General features: G+C 43.4%; 1 protein-coding gene across 1 annotated transcript in view; it reads left to right on the top strand.

Moving 5' to 3' along the window:
- The window catches only part of LOC121838751 (NLR family CARD domain-containing protein 3-like), a 48608-nt gene that overhangs the window by 7672 nt on the left and 14917 nt on the right, over positions 1-26019 (top strand). Inside the window, exons 7-9 of the mRNA XM_042314386.1 lie at positions 11265-11438; positions 11597-11643; positions 11904-12436. Of these exons, the coding sequence (XP_042170320.1) occupies positions 11265-11438; positions 11597-11643; positions 11904-12436 (754 nt within the window). The remainder of the gene's footprint in view (positions 1-11264; positions 11439-11596; positions 11644-11903; positions 12437-26019) is intronic.

Below are 26019 nucleotides of genomic sequence, written 5' to 3'. Positions count from 1 at the left end.
AAAAACACATTTTTTTTCTTTGTATTCTGTTTTACCAGATCTAATGTGTTATATTCTCCTACATTCATTTCACAATTCCACAAACTTCAAAGTGTTTCTTTCAAATGTTATCAAGAATATGCATATACTGGCTTCAGGTCCTGAGCTACAGGCAGTTAGATTTGGGTACGTCATTTTAGGATTTTTTTTTTTTTAAAGGGTCCGATCCTAAAGAGGTTAATAAAGATCCACTAGCGGGACAACTTCCGGTGAAATAATTCAAATACATTCTAATAAATATTATGGATTTTAAACATTTACGTACATATAAGTGTCTTATATCTGCTGGAAGCTTAAATTATTGTTGATCTAAGTGCACTGTCCGATTTACAGTAGCTATTACAGGTGAAAACATCCCATGCGATTCTTTGAGGACGGCGCCCAACATTAAAATATTTTTCCACCGGCACAGGTTTCATACATTCACATATAAAGATTAAATATTAACTTACTTTAAAAAAATCTTGCTCTGATTTGTCATCCATAGGGTCCCAGCCATAACATATAGTGCCGTTTTGTTAGATAAAATTATTTTTATATCTCAAAAAGTTTGTTTAGTTGGCACCATTGATTTGTGTAATCCACTCGTTCAACTTGCAGAGAAAGAAATCTGAAAATCTACCCCTAAACTCTGTGTCAACAAGTCAAAATACATTTCAATTGACTCCTCAGACACCCTAAAACTTAATCAAACTATAATATTTATTTTGGGAAAGGTGCTCAACTTCACAATGGTGTGCAGAAACACGGATTTCCAGGACATTGTCCACTTACAAAAACTTTTTTTTTTTTTTAAGTTACAAGTCTGACACCTTGAACATAGACTGCTGACACCATGTGGAAGCCATAGGAATTGCATCCAGGGAGATATTTTACAGTATGACCTTTCTCTTGCATTTCTAAGAGGATGGTCTTTCTCAACAACAAAACAATTCTGGTTGTTTTTTTCTTTAGATTTTCTCCTACCATATCTATTGTGTTATATTCTCCAACATTTTAACATTGCTACAAACTTCAAAGTGGTTTTTTTCCAACGGTGCCAATTATATGCATATCCTGTTTTCAGGGCCTGAGCTACAGGCAGTTTCCTTTGGGCACGTAATTCATGTGGAAATGTAGAAAAAGGGGCATAGCTTTAAAGCAGTCATAAGTTTAGTTTAGTTTTTTTAGTTTAGTTTGCTCCCATATTCTTTGCCTGCAGTGATTGCATCAATTATGTGACTCTACAAACTTGTTGAATACATTTGCAGTTTGTTTTGGATGATGTTTTTCCCAATAGTAACAGAACGGTGAATAATGTCCTGTCATTTTGGAGTCACTTCACTTGTATTTTAAGGAAGAATAGATGATGTTTCTGAACACTTCTACATATATGTGGATACTACCATGATTATAAATAAGTATGCATGAGTCGTGACTTATGATGAATGAGATAGGGTCAGAGGAACAAAGATCATACCCCCTCTGTTATTGGTCATGGTGAGAGGTTAGCTGTTTTTTGTAGCCTCTGTAACTTTCTCACTCATCATTTTTCTTAATCATGGCATCATCGGGATACATGAGAAGCATGATATCTACTCACTCAGACAGAAGATTAATCCAGTCATCATCCACCTTTCAGTTACTATTGGGGAAAACATAACCCAAAACACAACCAGAACAAACTTCAAATGCAAACAACAGGTTTTGGGACCAAACACTATAATTGGTCAGTATATGACTTCTTCAAATGGGGGGACTAGATACATAAAGTGCCTTCATTTCGAAACGTGAAAGACATATGTATACATATACTCTCAAATGAAAGGTGACATTATATACTGCCACTCTTTTTTTCACAGCTGAAAAATAGCAGTGTGATTTTAAAATAATTTTACTCTCTGCAGGCTGTCACACTGTCGAGTCACAGAGGAAGGCTGTTGTTCTCTGGTCTCAGCTCTGAAGTCAAACCCCTCACACCTGAGAGAGCTGGATCTGACTAACAATGACCTGAAGGATTCAGGAGTGAAGCTTCTCTCTGATGGACTGGGGAATCCCCACTGTAAACTGGAGACTCTGAGGTCAGTGTTCCTGTAGTTGGTCAACAAGTGATAACTGTTTGCCAGATCCACCAGGCACACATACAGTCGTCCACACCATATAAGTTTGGACATTTTTGATTTGAGATAGAACTTTTCATATTAGGCGACAGTACAGAATGCCACCTTTTATTTGATGGTATTCGTATCTGTCTTATCGTTTAAAAATAAATATGCTTTGTTTTTAGACACAGTCTTTGCCTGCAGTGATTACATCAAGTATGTGACTCTACAAACTTGTTGAATGCATTTGCAGTTTGTTTTGGATGATGTTTTTCCCAATAGAAACAGAACGGTGAATAATGTCCTGTCATTTTGGAGTCACTCCACTTGTATTGTCAGTGAGAATAGAAGATGTTTCTGAACACTTCTACATTCATGTTTATGCTACCATGATTATGAATAATCATGAATGAATCGTGAATGATGATGAATGAGAAAGGGTCAGAGGCACAAAGATCATACCCCCTCCCCTCTGTTATTGGAAATGGTGAGAGATTAGCATGTTTTTTGTAGCCTCTGTAACTTTCTCACTCAATATTATTCATGATTCATTCATGATTTTCCTTAATCATGACGTCATGAGAATTAATTTAGCAGTGTTTAGATAAACATGTTTGTCAGTTGTGCAGAGGTGAGGATGGAGTCAGGCGCAGGACACAGAACTGAGTCACATAACGTACTTTACTCTGAAAAAATAATCAGCCAATAAATGCACGCAGGGATAACAAACCCTAAGACAAAAGACTAACACAAAACCAGGAACAATCACACACAAAACATAATGAGAACCAGAGGGTTAAATAGGGAAATAATAATAACGTAGTGGGAACCAGGTGTGTACAATCAAGACAAAACAAATGGAAAAAGAAACGTAGATTGGTGGCAGAAAGCCTGTGACGAAGACTGCCGAACGCCGCCTGAACAAGGAGTGGCACCACCTTCGTGACAATGTTATCTTCTCACTTAGACAGAAGATTGATCCAGTCGTCATCCACCTTTCAGTTACTATTGGGCGAAACATAATCAACAACACAATCAAATCAAGTTTGATGTATTGCTTGTGGGTAAGGATTATGGGACCAAATTCTAAACTTTTGACTACTTTAATATACTGAGTAAATTCGTCAGAATAATTGACTTCAAATGTGGGGACTCCTGTAGATACAGTTGAAGTTTACATACACCTTACACGGAACCCAAACCGGCTGCGTGCGTGCGCCATCATGTGCTATCATTCATACATTTATTTTGTGCCCCTACACCAAACGCGATCACGACACGCTGGTTAAAATATCGAAACAAACTCTGAACCAATGACATTAATTTGGGGACAGGTCGAAAAGCATTAAACATGTATGGCAATTTAGCTAGTTAGCTTGCTGTTGCTAGCTACTTTGTCCTATGTAGCTAGCTTGCTGTTGCTAGCTAATTTGTCCTATGTAGCTAGCTTGCTGTTGCTAGCTAATTTGTCCTATTTAGCTAGCTTGCTGTTGCTTGCTAGTTTGTCCTGGGATATAAACATTGAGATGTTATTTTACTTGAAATGCACAAGGTCCTCTACTCCGACAATTAATCCACTCATAAAACCGCCAACCGAATCGTTTCTAGTCATCTCTCCTTCCAGTCTAGTTCATCTTTGAATTCATATGGTGATTGGCATCTACACTTTCATAGTATTACTGCGACAACCGATAACATGGATTTTGACGTGTTTTTGCACGCAACGTGTCCGGTCTGGTCAGCATGTTAGCCAAATACGTTTAAATTAAGTTTTTCACAATTCCTGACTTTTAATCCTGGTAAAAGATTCCCTGTCTTAGGTCAGTTAGGATCAAAACTTTATTTTAAGAATGTGAAATGTAAGAAAATTAGTAGAGAAGATGATTTATTGCAGCTTTTATTTCTTTCACCACATTCCCAGTGGGTCAGAAGTTTACATACACTCGATTAGTATTTGGTAGCATTGCCTTTAAATTGTTTAACTTGGGTCAAAAGCTTCCCACAATAAGTTGGGTGAATTTTGGCCCATTCTTCTTGACAGAGCTGGTGTAACTGAGACAGGTTTGTAGGCCTCCTTGCTCGCACACACTTTTTCAGTTCTGCCCACAAATGTTCTATGGGATTGAGGTCAGGGCTTTGTGATGGCCACTCCAGTACCTTGACTTTGTTGTCCTTAAGTCAATTTGCTACAACTTTGGAAGTATGCTTTGGGTCATTGTCCATTTGGAAGACCCATTTGCGACCAAGCTTTAACTTCCTGGATCCAAGAAGGCGTAGCAGGTCGGACGTCTTGTCGTGTCGTGTCGGTTGTATATATCGTATATATTGTTTTGTTTTAACATATTTTTCTTCGCATATCTTTTAAAACATTTTGCTAAACCTCAACTTCTAAATACTCTCCTGCAACCCGCCTCACCCAATGTAGCTATTTTTCTCTAAAGTACTTATATTTACTTCGGATCCCCTCAACTGAAGCTAGCCAGCTAACTACCAGGTATCAGTCAACAAACCATTGCTAGCGGTCTTCAGCTAACCGGTCTTCAGCTAACCGGTCATCAGCTAACCTTTAGCTCGGGAAAGCTCTCGCCAGCTCGAACAACGCGACTCTAACCAGAGCATAACGGACCTATATATATATATTTTTTTTATCCCCGGATTCCCACCGTAAACGGAACATTTTCAGCTGGATCTTCACAACTAGCTAACTAGCTAACCGCAACCCCGGATGATTACTCCTGGCTAGCGTTTCCACCCACATAGCTTGAAGCTAGCCCGGCCAGAGCTCCTGTGCTACCACCGAAGCATACTCCTGGGCTACAATATCCGGACCCACGACCGGTCTATCGATGTCACCGCATGAAGAGGCATAAACAGACTCACCCCATCGCGACGCCCCCCAAAGGCTAACTTTCTAGCCCTTGCTATCTCCTTGCTTGCTAATTCGGCCTGCTAACTGCTAGCTTGTTTAGCCCCGGTCCGCTAACTGCTACCTTGTTTAGCCCCGGCCTACTAACTGTTAGCTTGTTAGCACAGGCCTGCTAACCGTCTGAATCGCCGCGTCCCAAACACTCACTGGACCCATATTTACTTTCAATCTCTTTTCGATTTTTCATTTGTTTATACCTTCCGGTAACCTGCCTCACCCAATGTGATACGGAATCGCTATTATTTTTAATTTTTAGAACACACTCAAGAACCTCAAGAAGCTAACCAGCTAACTAGCTACAAGCTATTTAGTCATTGTTAGCCACTGCTAGCGGCTTTTACCTTACCTGGATAATACTCGCCAGTCCAGCTTCCCTGCCCCATCCACCGCTGCCCCCTGGACACTGATCACTTGGCTACATAGCTGATGCATGCTGGACTGTCCATTAATCACGGTACTCCATTCTGCTTGTTTATGTTTTATCTGTCGGCCCCAGCTGCACTCAGGCTCTGTGTGTAGTTAATCCGACCCCTCCGTGCCTAGTCATCGCCATTTTACCTGCTGTTGTTGTGCTAGCTGATTAGCTGTTGTTGTCTCACCTACTGTTTTAGCTACTGTTTTAGCTAGCTCTCCCAATTCAACACCTGTGATTACTGTATGCCTCGCTGTATGTCTCTCTCAAATGTCAATATGCCTTGTATACTGTTGTTCAGGTTAGTTATCATTGTTTTAGTTTACAATGGAGCCCCTAGTTCCACTCTTCATACCCCTGATACCTCCTTTGTCCCACCTCCCACACATGCGGTGACCTCACCCATTACAACCAGCATGTCCAGAGATACAACCTCTCTCATCATCACCCAGTGCCTGGGCTTACATCCGCTGTACCCGCACCCCACCATACCCCTGTCTGCCAATTATGCCCTGAATATATTCTACCATGCCCAGAAATCTGCTCCTTTTATTCTCTGTTCCCAACGCTCTAGGCGACCAGTTTTGATAGCCTTTAACCGCACCCTCATTCTACTCCTCCTCTGTTCCGCGGGTGATGTGGAGGTAAACCCAGGCCCTGCATGTCCCCAGGCACCCTCATTTGTTGACTTCTGTGATCGAAAAAGCCTTGGTTTCATGCATGTCAACATCAGAAGCCTCCTCCCTAAGTTTGTTTTACTCACTGCTTTAGCACACTCTGCTAACCCTGATGTCCTTGCCGTGTCTGAATCCTGGCTCAGGAAGGCCATAAAAAATTCTGAGATTTCTATACCCAACTATAACATCTTCCGTCAAGATAGAACTGCCAAAGGGGGAGGAGTTGCAGTTTACTGCAGAGAGAGCCTGCAAAGTAATGTCATACTTTCCAGGTCCATACCCAAACAGTTCGAACTACTAATTTTGAAAATTACTCTCTCCAGAAATAAGTCTCTCACTGTTGCCGCCTGCTACCGACCCCCTCAGCTCCCAGCTGTGCCCTGGACACCATTTGTGAATTGATCGCCCCCCATCTAGCTTCAGAGTTTGTTCTGTTAGGTGACCTAAACTGGGATATGCTTAACACCTCGGCAGTCCTACAATCTAAGCTAGATGCCCTCAATCTCACACAAATCATCAAGGAACCCACCAGGTACAACCTTAAATCTGTAAACAAGGGCACCCTCATAGACGTCATCCTGACCAACTGGCCCTCCAAATACACCTCTGCTGTCTTCAACCAGGATCTCAGCGATCACTGCCTCATTGCCTGTATCCGCTACGGAGCCGCTGTCAAACGACCACCCCTCATCACTGTCAAACGCTCCCTAAAACACTTCTGTGAGCAGGCCTTTCTAATCGACCTGGCCCGGGTATCCTGGAAGGACATTGACCTCATCCCGTCAGTTGAGGATGCCTGGTCATTCTTTAAAAGTAACTTCCTCACCATTTTAGATAAGCATGCTCCGTTCAAAAAATGCAGAACTAAGAACAGATACAGCCCTTGGTTCACTCCAGACCTGACTGCCCTCGACTAGCACAAAAACATCCTGTGGCGGACTGCAATAGCATCGAATAGTCCCCGCGATATGCAACTGTTCAGGGAAGTCAGGAACCAATACACGCAGTCAGTCAGGAAAGCTAAGGCCAGCTTCTTCAGGCAGAAGTTTGCATCCTGTAGCTCCAACTCCAAAAAGTTCTGGGACACTGCGAAGTCCATGGAGAACAAGAGCACCTCCTCCCAGCTGCCCACTGCACTGAGGCTAGGTAACACGGTCACCACCGATAAATCCATGATTATCGAAAACTTCAACAAGCATTTCTCAACAGCTGGCCATGCCTTCCGCCTGGTTACTCCAACCTCAGCCAACAGCTCCGCCCCCCCTGCAGCTACTCGCCCAAGCCTCTCCAGGTTCTCCTTTACCCAAATCCAGATAGCAGATGTTCTGAAAGAGCTGCAAAACCTGGACCCGTACAAATCAGCTGGGCTTGACAGTCTGGACCCTCTATTTCTGAAACTATCCGCCGCCATTGTCGCAACCCCTATTACCAGCCTGTTCAACCTCTCTTTCATATCGTCTGAGATCCCCAAGGATTGGAAAGCTGCCGCAGTCATCCCCCTCTTCAAAGGGGGAGACACCCTGGACCCAAACTGTTACAGACCTATATCCATCCTGCCCTGCCTATCTAAGGTCTTCGAAAGCCAAGTCAACAAACAGGTCACTGACCATCTCGAATCCCACCGTACCTTCTCCGCTGTGCAATCGGGTTTCCGAGCCGGTCACGGGTGCACCTCAGCCACGCTCAAGGTACTAAACGATATCATAACCGGCATCGATAAAAGACAGTACTGTGCAGCCGTCTTCATCGACCTTGCCAAGGCATTTGACTCTGTCAATCACCATATTCTTATCGGCAGACTCAGTAGCCTCGGTTTTTCGGATGACTGCCTTGCCTGATTCACCAATTACTTTGCAGACAGAGTTCAGTGTGTCAAATCGGAGGGCATGCTGTCCGGTCCTCTGGCAGTCTCTATGGGGGTGCCACAGGGTTCAATCCTCGGGCCGACTCTTTTCTCTGTATATATCAATGATGTTGCTCTTGCTGCGGGCGATTCCCTGATCCACCTCTACGCAGACGACACCATTCTATATACTTCCGGCCCGTCCTTGGACACTGTGCTATCTAACCTCCAAACGAGCTTCAATGCCATACAACACTCCTTCCGTGGCCTCCAACTGCTCTTAAACGCTAGTAAAACCAAATGCATGCTTTTCAACCGTTCGCTGCCTGCACCCGCATGCCTGACCAGCATCACCACCCTGGATGGTTCCGACCTTGAATATGTGGACATCTATAAGTACCTAGGTGTCTGGCTAGACTGTAAACTCTCCTTCCAGACTCATATCAAACATCTCCAATCGAAAATCAAATCAAGAATCGGCTTTCTATTCCGCAACAAAGCCTCCTTCACTCACGCTGCCAAACTTACCCTAGTAAAACTGACTATCCTACCGATCCTCGACTTCAGCGATGTCATCTACAAAATTGCTTCCAACACTCTACTCAGCAAACTGGATGCAGTTTATCACAGTGCCATCCGTTTTGTCACTAAAGCACCTTATACCACCCACCACTGCGACTTGTATGCTCTAGTCGGCTGGCCCTCGCTACATATTCGTCGCCAGACCCACTGGCTCCAGGTCATCTACAAGTCCATGCTAGGTAAAGCTCCGCCTTATCTCAGTTCACTGGTCACGATGGCAACACCCATCCGTAGCACGCGCTCCAGCAGGTGTATCTCACTGATCATCCCTAAAGCCAACACCTCATTTGGCCGCCTTTCATTCCAGTTCTCTGCTGCCTGTGACTGGAACGAATTGCAAAAATCGCTGAAGTTGGAGACTTTTATCTCCCTCACCAACTTCAAACATCTGCTGTCTGAGCAGTTAACCGATCGCTGCAGCTGTACATAGTCTATCGGTAAATAGCCCACCCATTTTTACCTACCTCATCCCCATACTGTTTTTATTTATTTACTTTTCTGCTCTTTTGCACACCAATATCTCTACCTGTACATGACCATCTGATCATTTATCACTCCAGTGTTATTAATCTGCAAAATTGTAATTATTCGCCTACCTCCTCATGCCTTTTGCACACAATGTATATAGACTCCCCCTTTTTTTTCTACTGTGTTATTGACTTGTTAATTGTTTACTCCATGTGTAACTCTGTGTTGTCTGTTCACACTGCTATGCTTTATCTTGGCCAGGTCGCAGTTGCAAATGAGAACTTGTTCTCAACTAGCCTACCTGGTTAAATAAAGGTGAAATAAAATAAATAAAAAATAAAATAAATAAAAATAAAATTCCTGACTGATGTCTTGAGATGTTGCTTCAATATATCCACTTAATTTTCCCAATCTCATGATGCCATCTATTTTGTGAAGTGCACCAGTCCCTCCTGCAGCAAAGCACCCCCACAACATGATGCTGCCACCCCGTGCTTCACGGTTGGGAAGGTGTTCTTCGGCTTGCAAGTCTCCCCCTTTTCCTCCAAACATAATGATGGTCATTATGGCCAAACAGTTCTATTTTTGTTTCATCAGACCAGAAGACATTTCTCCAAAAAAGTACGATCTTTGTCCCCATGTGCAGTTGCAAACTCTAGTCTGGCTTTTTCATGCCGGTTTTTGAGCAGTGGCTTTTCCCTTGTTGAGCGGCCTTTCAGGTTATGTCGATATAGGACTTGTTTTAATGTGGATGTAGATACTTTTGTACCTGTTTCCTCCATCTTCACAAGGTCCTTTGCTGTTGTTCTGGGATTGATTTACACTTTTCGCACCAAAGTACGTTCATCTCTATGAGACAGAACGCATCTCCTTCCTGAGCGGTATGATGGCTGCGTGGTCCCATGGTGTTTATATTTGCGTACTATTGTTTGTACAGATGAATGTGGTACCTTTGGCATTTGGAAATTGTTCCCAAGGATGAACCAGACTTGTGGATGTCTACAATTGTTTTCCTGAGGTCTTTCCTGATTTCTTTAGATTTTTCCATGATGTTAAGCAAAGAGGCACTGAGCTTTGAAGGTAGGCCTTGAAATACATTCACAGGTACACCTCCAGTTGACTCAAATGATGTCAATTAGCCTATCAGAAGCTTCTAAAGCCATGACATCATTTTCTGGAATTTTCCAAGCTGTTTAAAGGCACAGTCAACTTAGTGTATGTAAACTTCTGACCCACTGGAATTGTGATACAGTGAATTATAAGTGAAATAATCTGTCTGTAAACAATTGTTGGAAAAATGACTTGTGTCATGCACAAAGCAGATGTCCTAGCCAACTTGCCTAAACTATAGTTTGTTAACAAGAAATGCGTGGAGTGGTTGAAAAACAAGTTTTAATAACTCCAACTTAAGTGTACTTAAACTTACGACTTCAACTGTACAAAAAGTGCTTTCATTTCAAAACTGTGAAACATCTGTATCACGATCGTGAGGAGAGATGGACCAGCGTGATTGAAGTTTCACATCTTTATTACGGTGAAACTTTAAACTAAAACAATAAACCAACAACGAAACGTGAAAGTAGTGGTGCACATGCACAAACACAAAACAATTTCCCACAAACACAGGTGGGAAAAATGGCTACCTAAATATGATCCACAATTAGAGGCAACGATTACCAGCTGCCTCTAATTGGGAACCATACAAAACACCAACATAGAAATATAGAACTAGAACACCCCCTAGTCACGCCCTGACCTACTACACCATAGAGAACCAAGGGCTCTCTATGGTCAGAGTGTGACAATATGAATGAAAATACTCTCAAATAAATGGTGACATTATATACTGCCACCTCATAAGAAACATATTATCTCAAATCCAAAATGCTGGATTATAGAACTAAATTGAAAATGTTAGCTTCACTGTCAACATAGATATGGTGTGGACAAAATACTCAATACTATCGAAATCTGATACCTCACTGACTGTCTTTTGACTGATACTGCTTTTTAAAATGGTCTGGTCAACGTACTCAAATATTTGTACTGTACATGTTAGTATCTACAAGCAGTACTTTGATCATTTGTCATTGTTAATAATGATACTTCCATTTATGAATAGATATGGCAGGTTTCAGGACACTGATGTATCTGAATATGTTGGAAAAATATACTGCAACTATTTTCTCCACCAAAGAATAGCAGTGTGGTTTTTAAAATTGTTTACTCTTTGCAGGTTGTCAGGCTGTCTAGTCACAGAGGAAGGCTGTGCTTCTCTGGTCTCAGCTCTGAGGTCAAACCCCTCACACCTGAAAGAGCTGGACCTGAGCTACAATCACCCAGGAGACTCAGGAGTCAGACTGCTCTCTGCTGGACTGGAGGATTCACGCTGCAGACTGGAGAAACTCAGGTATGTAGAGGATTTATGTCACTGTTCATATCAGAAATGTTTGAGTTATCAGTCTAGTCAAGACAAACATTCTGAACACCACTTGGACAAAGTTATGAGTGTGTGTGTGTGTGTGTGTGTCACTCAATGACTGTCTGTTCCACTACTTACCGCTACAGTGTGGAACATGGTGGAGAGTACACAATGAAGCCTGGGCTTAGAAAATGTGAGTGTTGGCTGCTGTGAAGAATATGACTAAGAAAAAGTCTTAATTCAAGTTAAGTCAAAGTCAAAGACCACCATCATTATTTACTTGGTCATATTATTAAATATGAGCGTTAGTTCTACAGATGCAGAAATCAGGGACACCAAAGTTAAAAAGAGTTGCTTTAACAGTGTGTGTGTGTGTGTGTGTGTGTGTGTGTGTGTCTGTGTGTGTGTGTGTGTGTGTGTGTGTGTGTGTGTGTGTCTGGTTTCATCCATCAGATACTTGTGATCTCACAATGGACCCAAACACAATAAACATACACCTCTCTCTGTCTGAGGAGAACAGAAAGGTGACATGGAGGACAGAGGAGCAGCCGTATCCTGATCACCCAGAGAGATTTGAAGATGATGAACAGGTGCTGTGTAGAGAGGGTCTGACTGGACTCTGTTACTGGGAGGTAGAGTGGAGTGGGAAAGCAGCTGACATAGGAGTTACATATAAAGGAATCAGCAGGAGAGGAAGGGGTAATGACTGTGTGATTGGATACAATGACAAGTCCTGGAGTCTGTTCTGCTCTGAGAACAGTTACAGAGCGTGCCACAATGACAATCTCACTCTCATAGACGTCCCCTCCTCCAGCTCCCACAGAGTAGGAGTGTATCTGGACTGGCCAGCCGGCACTCTGTCCTTCTACAGAGTCTCCTCTGACACACTGACCCACCTGTACACATATCACACCACATTCACTGAGCCCCTCTATCCAGGATTCATGGTTTGGGATGATGACTCCTCAGTGTCCCTGTGTCAGGTGGTCACTGTGGCAAACACAACATGATGTTTCAATCTAACCATGTGTTTTATGTTTGATCAAAATATGACATTTAAATACACACACACACACGCCAGGTTGGACCAGTTTATTCCTGTAAACAATAACCATGGTAACTCTGTGTCTTTCTCTTTCTGTGATCCTGTGCCCTGTGAGAACGGTTCAGATGCACCACACACACACTGGACACACACACACACTGGACACACGCACACTGGACACACACACACACACTGGACACACACATTGTTCACACACACACACACACATTGTTCACACACACACACACATTGTTCACACACACACACACACACACACACACACACACACACACACACACACACACACACACACACACACACACACACACACACACACACACACACACACACACACACTATCCAGCAACTTTGCACAGCCATTGAAGAAGAGTGGGACTCCGTTCCACAGGCCGCAATCAACATACTGATCAAGTCTATGCGAAGGAGATGTGTGGCGTTGCATGAGGCAAATGGTGGTCACTGGAGATACTGAATGTTTTCTGATCCACGCTCCTATTTACAGTTAAAGTCGGAAGTTTACATACTCTTAGGTTGGAGTCATTAAAATTAGTTTTTCAACCACTCCACAAATTTCTTGTCAACAAACTATAGTTTTGGCAAGTCGGTTAGGACATCTACTTGGTGCATGATGCATCACATTTTTCCTTAACTTAACAATTGTTTACAGAGATTATTTCCCTTATAATTCACTGTATCACAATTCCAGTGGGTCAGAAGTTTATATACACTAAGTTGACTGTGCATTTAAAGCTTGGAAAATTCCAGAAAATGATGTCATGGCTTTAGAAGCTTCTGATTTGAGTCATTTGGAGGTGTACCTGTGGATGTATTTCAAGGCCTACCTTCAAACTCAGTGCCTCTTTGCTTGACATCATGGGAAAATCAAAAGAAATCAGCCAAGACCTCAGAAAAGAAATTGTAGACTTCCACAAGTCTGGTTCATCCTTGGGAGCAATTTCCAAATGCCTGAAGGTACCACGTTCATCTGTACAAACAACAGTAAGCAAGTATAAACACCATGGGACCACACAGCCGTCATACCGCTCAGGAAGGAGATGCGTTCTGTCTCCTAGAGATGAATGTACTTTGGTGCGAAAAGTGAAAAACAATCCCAGAACAACAGCAAAGGACCTTGTGAAGATGCTGGAGGAAACAGGTACAAAAGTCTCTATTTCCACAGTAAAACGAGTCCTATATCGACATAACCTGAAAGGCCGCTCAGCAAGGAAGAAGCCACTGCTCCAGAACCGCCATAAAAAAGCCAGACTACAGTTTTAAACTGCACATGGGGACAAAGATCGTACTCTTTGGAAAAATGTCCTCTGGTCTGATGAAACAAAAATTGAACTGCTTGGCTATAATCACCATCGTTATGTTTGGAGGAAAAAGTGCGAGGCTTGCAAGCCGAAGAACACCATCCCAACCGTGAAGCACGGGGGTGGCAGCATCATGCACTTCACAAGATAGATGGCTTCATAAGGGTAGAAAATTAAGTGGATATATTGAAGCAACATCTCAAGACATCAGTCAGGAAGTTAAAGCTTGGTCGCAAATGGGTGTTTCAAATGGACAATGACCCCAAGCATACTTCCAAAGTTGTGACAAAATGGCTTAAGGACAACAAAGTCAAGGTATTGGAGTGACCATCACAAAGCCCTGATCTCAATCCCACAGAAAATGTGTGGGCAGAACTGAAAAAGCGTGTGTGTGCAAGGAGTCCAACAAACCTGACTCCGTTACACCAGCTCTGTCAGGAGGAATGGGCCACAATTCACCCAACTTATTGTGAGAAGCTTGTGGAAGGCTACCCGAAATGTTTGCCCAAGTTAAACAATTTTAAGGTAATGCTACCAAATACTAATTGAGTGTATATAAACTTCTTACCCACTGGGAATGTGATGAAAGAAATAAAAGCTTAAATAAATCATTCTCTCAACTATTATTCTGACATTTCACATTCTTAAAATAAAGTGGTGATCCTAACTGACCTAAAACAGGACATTTTTACCAGGATTAAATGTCAGGAATTGTGAAAAACTGAGTTTAAATGTACTTGCTAAAGTGTATGTGTCACGCCCTGACCTTAGAGATCCTTTTTATTCTTTATTTTGGTTAGATCAGGGTGTGACCAGGGTGGGCAATTTATGTTTTCTATTTCTTCGTTGGCCGGGTATGGTTCCCAATCAGAGGCAGCTGTCTATCGTTGTCTCTGATTGGGGATCATACTTAGGCAGCCTTTTTTCACCTGTAGTTTGTGGGATCTTGTTTTTGTATAGTTGCTGTTTAGCGTTACAGAGCTTTACGTTCGTTTGTATTTAGTGTTTTCTTGGTGTTCGTTTAATAAAGGAATGATGTACGCCTTCCAAGCTGCACCTTGGTCCGATCCAACATCGACATCGACGAGCGTAACAGTATGTAAACTTCTGGCTTTAACTGTATCTGTGACCAACAGATGCATATATGTATTCTCAGTCATGTGAAATCTGTAGATTAGGGCCTAATTTATTCATTTCATTTGAATGATTTCATTATTTTTATTATAGAACAAGGGGCAGGCAAAAGGTAAGCTAAGCAAATAATCATAATCCAAATCAGAGTCAGGCAGGTACAGGACGGCAGGTACGAGGACAGGCAGGTACAGGACGGCAGGTACAGGACGGCAGGTACAGGACGGCAGGTACAGGACGGCAGGTACGAGGACAGGCAGGTACAGGACGGCAGGTACAGGACGGCAGGTACGAGGACAGGCAGAAAGGTCAGAACTGGGAAGACTAGGAAAAACAAAAACTAGAGCACAGGAATCACAGGAACACACTGGTAGGACTTGACGGGACAAGTCGAACAGGCAACAGAAAACGCAGGTGTAAATACACGGGATAGTAGGGGGAGATGGGAGACACCTGGTGGGGGGTGAAGACAAGCACAAGGACAGGGGAAACAAATAAGGGTGTGACAAAGATCACAGGACTGAGGCAAATATTGCTCTGGTTGAGGACGATATTGAAGTGAGTGACAATCAGGACCTTTTTGAGAAATGAAAAATGTCTGTAATTGTTGGAACCATTGAACAGTTTGATGAAAGTTTTGAGCAGAGGAGCTCATATACAAAACAGTTTAAATATTTTGTTCTTGTAAATGGCATTGATCAGGACAACATTGTGCCTACATGTTTTAGTGTAATGGGGCCAAAGACATGTAATTTACTAGACAGCCTGCTACAGCCAGACAGATCAGGTAATAAGACGTATGGGGATATTGTGGAGATACTTAAAGGACATTTTTCACAGGAACCACTAGTTAATGCTGAAAGGTTCAGGTTCCACAGGAGACATCAGGAATAGGGAGAATCAGTACCAATGTTTGCTGTTGCATTAAAGAAACTATCAGAACACTGAGTTTAATGGTGGTCTAAATGACATCATCAGAGACAGACTAGTATGTGGGCAACAGAGTGAAGATACACAAGAGACTGTTGACTGAAAGTCATCTGACCTTGACGAAGGACATTGAAATCAGTGTGTCCATGGAACTAGCTGCTAAAGAGACTCACCAGTTGACTTCATCAGGAACTTAGTGGGTTCATCTAACAATCATAATCATCAGCTGATACATTTTAATCTCATACACAGGGTATACCTTCCACCTAGAAAACATAATTTAATTAAAATCATAACCTCTCTTCTGTGTGATCTATGTAATCAAGGTGCCTTGGGCTCCTTTAATCATATGTACTGGTTGTGACCAGGGGACATGTTTTGGAAAGAGGTATCCTCTGTCTTATCAGATGTAGTCTATATTATCATACCTTGTTCCCCCAAACTGTTATTTCTGAATGATAATTCACCACTGTCAGCAAATACGTTAAATGTTATCAGGTTGGACAGCACCTAAAGAGATGTTGGAACTAAGATGAATACAATCACACCTCATTGGATCAGCACTTTTATAGACATCATTTATGTACAACTATCCACTGCTAGAATCCATGGGACGAGCCAAACAACACAGCTGGTTATCTACTCCTGAAACCATAAAATAACTAATGTAGTGGGTTTTACCCAACAGATTGACCGTTCATTATAGTTTTTGTGCAATTGTGTCCCTTGAATTAGTATTTCATTTCGTAGAGATCAGGTTTGTTGGGTTGGGGTGGTACCAGGAGGGGTTGGAGGGTGGGTTGGGGTGGTACCAGGAGGGGTTGGAGGGTGGGTTGGGGTGGTACCAGGAGGGGTTGGAGGGTGGTACCAGGAGGGGTTGGAGGGTGGTACCAGGAGGGGTTGGAGGGTGGGTTGGGGTGGTACCAGGAGGGGTTGGAGGGTGTGTTGGGGTGGTCCCAGGAGGGGTTGGGGTGGTACCAGGAGGGGTTGGAGGATGGGTTGGGTTGGTACCAGGAGGGGTTGGAGGATGGGTTGGGTTGGTCCCAGGAGGGGTTGGAGGATGGGTTGGGTTGGTCCCAGGAGGGGTTGGAGGGTGGGTTGGGGTGGTCCCAGGAGGGGTTGGAGGGTGTGTTGGGGTGGTCCCAGGAGGGGTTGGAGAGTGGGTTTGGGTGGTACCAGGAGGGGTGGGGTGGTACCAGGAGGGGTTGAGGTGGTACCAGGAGGGTTTGGAGGGTGTTGGGGTGGTCCCAGGAGGGGTTGGAGGGTGGGATGGGGTGGTCCCAGGAGGGGTTGGAGGGTGGGTTGGGGTGGTCCCAGGAGGGGTTGGAGGGTGTGTTGATGCAGCTCAGGTGGGTGGATTGTATATGTGGTTTATTAAAATTGTATTTAGCTGCAATAACTGCTTTCCATAATATACTGATATATATTTTAACAGTATATATATATAACCATTCCTGCTGCTATTTGTTCTGATATACAGTATATCACAAAAATGAGTACACCTCTCACATTTTTGTAAATATTTGAGTATATCGTTTCATGTGACAACACTGAAGAAATGACACTTTGCTACAATGTAAAGTAGTGAGTGTACAGCTTGTATAACAGTGTACATTTGCTGTCCCCTCAAAATAACTCAACACACAGCCATTAATGTCTAAACCGCTGGCAACAAAAGTGAGTACACCCCTAAGTGAAAATATCCAAATTGGGCCCGTGCATGGACCACATTGTATCGTTTAAAGTTAGAGATATGTTGACGCTGGATCCATCATAATGATTCTACATGTTATAATATGCCATGGTCTTTACTGGCCAAAGGTTAAACTACTGTTATGTTTATGCTATATTATGGTGTTGAGTCACTAGACTTTGACCAGATATTATTGCATCCAAAGATCATCTGTACATAGAACATAGATACAGAGACACTTGTCATCAGGAAGGTGCTCTCTCAGCAGAACGGAAAATATCTCAATGACTTGAGTTCTGGTTGTGAATTCAGCCTACAAGGTAAGACTCTTCCCAGGGATTATTGTGAAGTGTGTAGGGACATTAATGGTGTTATTTTAGTATAGTGAATGACAGTTAAACACTCAGATCTAACAGTCCATTTCACCTGGGACAGGTACATGACACTCAGATCTAACAGTCCATTTCACCTGGGACAGGTACGTGACACTCAGATCTAACAGTCCATTTCACCTGGGACAGGTACGTGACAGTTCAATCGTACAAAATGGCGCTAACTGGGGCGTAGGCAAGCCAAATGTAAAAAACATATATCGTATTGTAGGATTCGTATATCTGGTTGTTTTACCATTTGTAAAAATGTTCATGCATCATAGTTCTGAATGCTCTTTCAAAATATCAAAACATTTGTTCTTTTAAAATGACAACATCTCCTGCTTCTTGTGTAATTTGGTATTAAACCACTGAACATACTTTTCTTAACATTGTTATTATGAATTAAATTTAGTAATAGTATAATAATAGCATAGCTGTTGAACAAAGCAACACACTAGAATGAGTGAAATGATTAAAAGAGAGTGAGAATTTATTATCAATAGTTTCTCTACATGGAGAAGAGGTGAAACATATCAGTCACCACTACATGTTCATGTGATGCATTAAATCACCTGACTGTTTGGATGTGTCTGTTAGGAAATGTTGTATTTCTCAAAAAGATAATAAATAAAAGAGAACAATTGACCTTCAATAATGAGTTGTCACTGTGTTAACCACAACCAACATGCTGGATCTCTGTTTAGGGGTCAGAGCTCTATAATGAATCTCTCTGGGAAGAGAGTAGAGGGGGATCCGGCCTCTAAAATGAATCTCTCTGGGAAGAGAGAGGAGGGGGGCCATGCCTCTAAAATGAAACTCTCTGGTGAACATGACATCAAATCTAAGAGGTAAGAAGACAATGTTGTTTAAGAATTTATAAGGAGTGTATTTCCAAAACGCTATATCCATCAGAAATGTTTTTGGTGCCCGCTACAAACAGCTATATGGGTCTACTAATACAGACGGCTATATGGGTCCACTAATACAGACGGCTATATGGGTCCACTAATACAGACGGCTATATGGGTCCACTAATACAGACGGCTATATGGGTCCACTAATACAGACGGCTATATGGGTCCACTAATACAGACGGCTGTATGGGTCCACTAATACAGGACTGGTAAAGGTCCAGTGCACTACTTTTGTGAAGAAAAATGTGTTTTTAAATTCAGATCCTTCAGCACCCTCAGCAGCCCTACTTCCAGTGGCTTTGGACTGTGATATGTGGTTGTCTCAACTAGCTTTCTTCAGATGAATGCACTTACTGTAAATCACTCTGGATAAGAGCGTCTGCTAAACCAGGGCTTCTCTATCCTGTCTGGACTCGTTTCAATGTAAGATGTTTGATATAATTTTCACATGACATGACCACTTTGCCTCCTGTTAATTATTGCCTAGTATGTTGGTATGCATTACCTTATTGTTTTGACTAATTCTGATCGTTGTTACAAGCTGAATTCTGACAATATAAACCGTTTTATCAACACACTCTTCTCTCCTGTTTCAACCAAACAGGGTTCTATCTTGCTTAATATACGGAATCACTGAAAGTTCTATATAGAATCCCCTTTTATAGGGTTCTTTGATCAGAACTCTAGAGGTTCTTCTTCACTGAACCAAAATGGTTCCATATAGAACCCTGCATGGTGCCATTTATGAATTATGGCTCCTACTATTAAAGAGTAACATTTTTAGCTAAGAATATAATTTAATAAACAAATATATAATGGATAAAAGAATACCAGTATAGTTATTTTAGAATGTATTGTCCTATGCACTGGTGGCCAGGGAGGCATCTCTTATGAATGTTAATCCAAGTCATCTCTGGCTGACTTCTTTACAGTACAATACAGTATACTACAGTACAATACAGTACAGTACAATACAGTACAGTACAGTACAATACAGTACAGTACATTGTATTGAGGATGTGAACCCAGCAGATCTCCAGTGGTCAGATCAATTCCGCCCATTTTTTTCCCAGTGCTGGACCGGGATTCGAACTGGCCACCTTTCAGCCACAGGTCCAACTCCTGCCAAAGCCCCAACTCCTTAGCCGCTGGGCCAAAACCTGAGTTAATCTTCAGAAATAAGCATTAGTTAATATGCCAAAATTTAGACAAAATGCTATGCAGCCATACTCTGCATGACCAAAAGTATGTGGACACCTGCTCGTCATCTCATTCTAAAATCATGGGCATTAATAGGGAGTTGTTCCCCCTTTTGTTGCTTTAACAGCCTCCACTCTTCTGGGAATGCTTTCCACTAGATATTGGAACATTGCTGAGGGGACTTACTTCCATTCAGCTATAAGAGCATTATTGAGGTTGGGCACTGATGTTGGGCAATTAGGTCTGGCTCACAGTCAGCGTTCCAATTGATCCAAACAATGTTCGATGGGGTTGAGGTCAGGGCTCTGTGCAGATCATTCAAGTTCTTCCACACCGATCTCGACAAACCATTTATGTATGGACCTCGCTTTGTGCACGGGGGCATTGTCAAGTCGAAACAGGAAAAGTCTTCACCAAACTGCTGCCACAAAGTTGGAAGCACAGAATTGTCTAGAATGTCATTGTATACTGTAGCGTTAATATTTCCCTTTACTGGAACTAAGGGGCTTTGCCCTTTAGTGAAAAACAACCGCAGACCATTTTTCCTCCTCCACCAAACTTTACACTATGCATTGCGGCAGGTAGCGTTCTCCTGGCATCAGCCAAACCCAGATTCATCTGACGGACAGCCAAATGGTGAAGTGTGATTCATAACTCCAGAGAACACAATTCCACTGCTCCAGAGTCCAATGGCGGTGAGCTTTACACCACTCCAGCCGACACTTGGCATTGCGCATAGTGATCTTAGGCTTGTGTGTGGCTGCTCGGCCATGGAAACCCATTTCATGAAGCTCCCAACTAACAGTTATTGTGCTGACGTTGCTTCCAGAGGCAGTTTTGAACTCTGTAGTGAGTCTAGCACCCGAGGAGAGACCATTTTTATGCATTTCAGCACTCGGCGGTGTAGCCGTTGTTGCTGCTAGACGTTTCCACTTCACAATAACAGCACTTACAGGGAAACTCTAGCAGGGCACAAATTTGATGAACTGACTTGGTAGAAAGGTGGCATCCTATGAAGGTGCCAAGTTGAAAGTCACTGAGCTCTTCAGTAAGGCTATTCTACAGCAAATGTTTGCCTATGGAGATAGCATGGTGGTGTGCTACACCTGTCAGCAATGGATGAGGCTGAAATAGCCAAATCCACCTATTTGAAGGGGTGCCTACATACTTTATGTACACTACCGGTCAAATGTTTTAGAACACCTACTCATTCAAGAGTTTTTCTTTATTTTTAATATTTTCTACAATAGTTTTCTGTAATAGTGAAGACATCAAAACTATGGAATAACACATATGGAATCATGTAGTAACCAAAAAAGTGTTAAACAAATCAAAATATATTTTATATTTTATATTCTTCAAATAGCCACCCTTTGCCTTGATGACAGCTTTGCACACTCTAGGCATTCTCTCAACCAGCTTCACCTGGAATGCTTTTCCAACAGTCTTGAAGGAGTTCCCACATATGCTGAGCCCTTGTTGGCTGCTTTTTCTTCACTCTGCTGTCTGACTCATCCCAAACCATCTCAATCGGGTTGAGGTCAGTGGATTGTGGAGGCCAGGTCATCTGATGCAGCACTCCATCACTCCCTTTCTTGGTAAAATAGCCCTTACACAGCCTGGAGGTGTGTTTTGAGCCCAGGTCTAATCTCTCTATCAGTACTAGCTTCTCCTACTGCCAGTATATATATAGACCACCTGACAGAACCCAGGTCTTATCTCTCTATCAGTACTAGCCACTCCTACTGCCAGTATATATATATATATATATATAGACCACCTGACAGAACCCAGGTCTTATCTCTCTATCAGTACTAGCCACTCCTACTGCCAGTATATATATATATATATAGACCACCTGACAGAACCCAGATCTTATCTCTCTATCAGTACTAGCCACTCCTACTGCCAGTATATATATAGACCACCTGACAGAACCCAGGTCTTATCTCTCTATCAGTACTAGCCACTCCTACTGCCAGTATATATATAGACCACCTGACAGAACCCAGGTCTTATCTCTCTATCAGTACTAGCCACTCCTACTGCCAGTATATATATAGACCACCTGACAGAACCCAGGTCTTATCTCTCTATCAGTACTAGCCACTCCTACTGCCAGTATATATATATATAGACCACCTGACAGAACCCAGGTCTTATCTCTCTATCAGTACTAGCCACTCCTACTGCCAGTATATATATATATATAGACCACCTGACAGAACCCAGGTCTTATTTCTCTATCAGTACTAGCCACTCCTACTGCCAGTATATATATAGACCACCTGACAGAACCCAGGTCTTATTTCTCTATCAGTACTAGCCACTCCTACTGCCAGTATATATATAGACCACCTGACAGAACCCAGGTCTTATCTCTCTATCAGTACTAGCCACTCCTACTGCCAGTATATATATAGACCACCTGACAGAACCCAGGTCTTATCTCTCTATCAGTACTAGCCACTCCTACTGCCAGTATATATATAGACCACCTGACAGAACCCAGGTCTTATCTCTCTATCAGTACTAGCCACTCCTACTGCCAGTATATATATATATAGACCACCTGACAGAACCCAGGTCGTACTTCCGGCGCCGACAGAGATGGCCGCCTCGCTTCGCGTTCCTAGGAAACTATGCAGTTTTTTGTTTTTTTACGTGTTATTTCTTACACTAGTACCCCAGGTCATCTTAGGTTTCTTTACATACAGCCGACAAGAACTACTGAATATAAGATCAGCGTCAACTCACCATCAGTACGACCAAGAATATGTTTTTCGCGATGCGGATCCTGAGTTCTGCCTTACAACCAGTGTAACCGAGTGGATCACATGCAGCGACCAAAAAAAAACGACTCAGAAAAAGAGGGAAACGAAGCGGTCTTCTGGTCAGACTCCGGAGACGGGCACATCGTGCACCACTCCCCAGCATTCTTCTTGCCAATGTCCAGTCTCTTGACAACAAGGTTGATGAAATCCGAGCAAGGGTAGCATTCCAGAGGGACATCAGAGACTGTAACGTTCTCTGCTTCACGGAAACATGGCTCACTGGAGAGACGCAATCCGAAGCGGTGCAGCCAGCGGGTTTCTCCACGCATCGCGCCGACAGAAACAAACATCTCTCTGGTAAGAAGACGGGCGGGGGCGTATGCCTTATGGCCAACGTGACATGGTGTGATGAAGGAAACATACAGGAACTCAAATCCTTCTGTTCACCTGATTTAGAATTCCTCACAATCAAATGTAGACCGCATTATCTACCAAGAGAATTCTCTTCGATTATAATCACAGCTGTATATATCCCCCCCCAAGCAGACACATCGATGGCTCTGAACGAACTTTATTTAACTCTCTGCAAACTGGAAACGATTTATCCGGAGGCTGCATTCATTGTAGCTGGGGATTTTAACAAGGCTAATCTGAAAACAAGACTCCCTAAATTTTATCAGCATATTGATTGCGCAACCAGGGGTGGAAAGACCCTGGATCATTGTTACTCTAACTTCCGCGACGCATATAAGGCCCTGCCCCGCCCCCCTTTCGGAAAAGCTGACCACGACTCCATTTTGTTGATCCCTGCCTACAGACAGAAACTAAAACAAGAAGCTCCCACGCTGAGGTCTGTCCAACGCTGGTCCGACCAAGCTGACTCCACACTCCAAGACTGCTTCCACCACGTGGACTGGGAGATGTTTCGTATTGCGTCAGACAACAACATTGACGAATACGCTGATACGGTGTGCGAGTTCATTAGAACGTGCGTTGAAGATGTCGTTCCCATAGCAACGATTAAAACATTCCCTAACCAGAAACCATGGATTGATGGCAGCATTCGTGTGAAACTGAAGGCACGAACCACTGCTTTTAATCAGGGCAAGGTGTCTGGTAACATGACTGAATACAAACAGTGCAGCTATTCCCTCCGCAAGGCTATCAAACAAGCTAAGCGCCAGTACAGAGACAAAGTAGAATCTCAATTCAACGGCTCAGACACAAGAGGTATGTGGCAGGGTCTACAGTCAATCACGGACTACAGGAAGAAACCCAGCCCAGTCACGGACCAGGATGTCTTGCTCCCAGGCAGACTAAATAACTTTTTTGCCCGCTTTGAGGACAATACAGTGCCACTGACACGGCCTGCAACGGAATCATGCGGTCTCTCCTTCACTGCAGCCGAAGTGAGTAAGACATTTAAACGTGTTAACCCTCGCAAGGCTGCAGGCCCAGACGGCATCCCCAGCCGCGCCCTCAGAGCATGCGCAGACCAGCTGGCCGGTGTGTTTACGGACATATTCAACCAATCCCTATACCAGTCTGCTGTTCCCACATGCTTCAAGAGGGCCACCATTGTTCCTGTTCCCAAGAAAGCTAAGGTAACTGAGCTAAACGACTACCGCCCGTAGCACTCATATCCGTCATCATGAAGTGCTTTGAGAGACTAGTCAAGGACCATATCACCTCCACCCTACCTGACACCCTTGACCCACTCCAATTTGCTTACCGCCCAAATAGGTCCACAGACGATGCAATCTCAACCACACTGCACACTGCCCTAACCCATCTGGACAAGAGGAATACCTATGTGAGAATGCTGTTCATCGACTACAGCTCGGCATTCAACACCATAGTACCCTCCAAGCTCGTCATCAAGCTCGAGACCCTGGGTCTCGACCCCGCCCTGTGCAACTGGGTACTGGACTTCCTGACGGGCCGCCCCAGGTGGTGAGGGTAGGCAACAACATCTCCTCCCCGCTGATCCTCAACACTGGGGCCCCACAAGGGTGCGTTCTGAGCCCCCTCCTGTACTCCCTGTTCACCCACGACTGCGTGGCCATGCACGCCTCCAACTCAATCATCAAGTTTGCGGACGACACAACAGTGGTAGGCTTGATCACCAACAACGACGAGACGGCCTACAGGGAGGAGGTGAGGGCCCTCGGAGTGTGGTGTCAGGAAAATAACCTCACACTCAACGTCAACAAAACTAAGGAGATGATTGTGGACTTCAGGAAACAGCAGAGGGAACACCCCCCCATCCACATCGATGGAACAGTAGTGGAGAGGGTAGCAAGTTTAAGTTCCTCGGCATACACATCACAGACAAACTGAATTGGTCCACTCACACAGACAGCATCGTGAGGAAGGCGCAGCAGCGCCTCTTCAACCTCAGGAGGCTGAAGAAATTCGGCTTGTCACCAAAAGCACTCACAAACTTCTACAGATGCACAATCGAGAGCATCCTGGCGGGCTGTATCACCGCCTGGTATGGCAACTGCACCGCCCTCAACCGTAAGGCTCTCCAGAGGGTAGTGAGGTCTGCACAACGCATCACCGGGGGCAAACTACCTGCCCTCCAGGACACCTACACCACCCGATGCTACAGGAAGGCCATAAAGATCATCAAGGACATCAACCACCCGAGCCACTGCCTGTTCACCCCGCTGTCATCCAGAAGGCGAGGTCAGTACAGGTGCATCAAAGCTGGGACCGAGAGACTGAAAAACAGCTTCTATCTCAAGGCCATCAGACTGTTAAACAGCCACCACTAACATTGAGTGGCTACTGCCAACACACTGTCAATGACACTGACTCTACTCCAGCCACTTTAATCATGGGAATTGATGGGAAATTATGTAAATATATCACTAGCCACTTTAAACAATGCTACCTTATATAATGTTACTTACCCTACATTGTTCATCTCATATGCATACGTTGATACTGTACTCTATATCATCGACTGCATCCTTATGTAATACATGTATCACTAGCCACTTTAACTATGCCACTTGGTTTACATACTTATCTCATATGTATATACTGTACTCGATATCATCTACTGTATCTTGCCTATGCTGCTCTGTACCATCACTCATTCATATATCCTTATGTACATATTCTTTATCCCCTTACACTGTGTATAAGACAGTAGTTTTTTTT

This window comes from Oncorhynchus tshawytscha, unplaced genomic scaffold (genome assembly GCF_018296145.1).
Source record: "Oncorhynchus tshawytscha isolate Ot180627B unplaced genomic scaffold, Otsh_v2.0 Un_contig_4226_pilon_pilon, whole genome shotgun sequence".
Lineage (NCBI taxonomy): Eukaryota > Metazoa > Chordata > Actinopteri > Salmoniformes > Salmonidae > Oncorhynchus > Oncorhynchus tshawytscha.
Note: the sequence above shows the minus strand (reverse complement) of the source record. Positions and strands in the feature narration are given on the sequence as shown.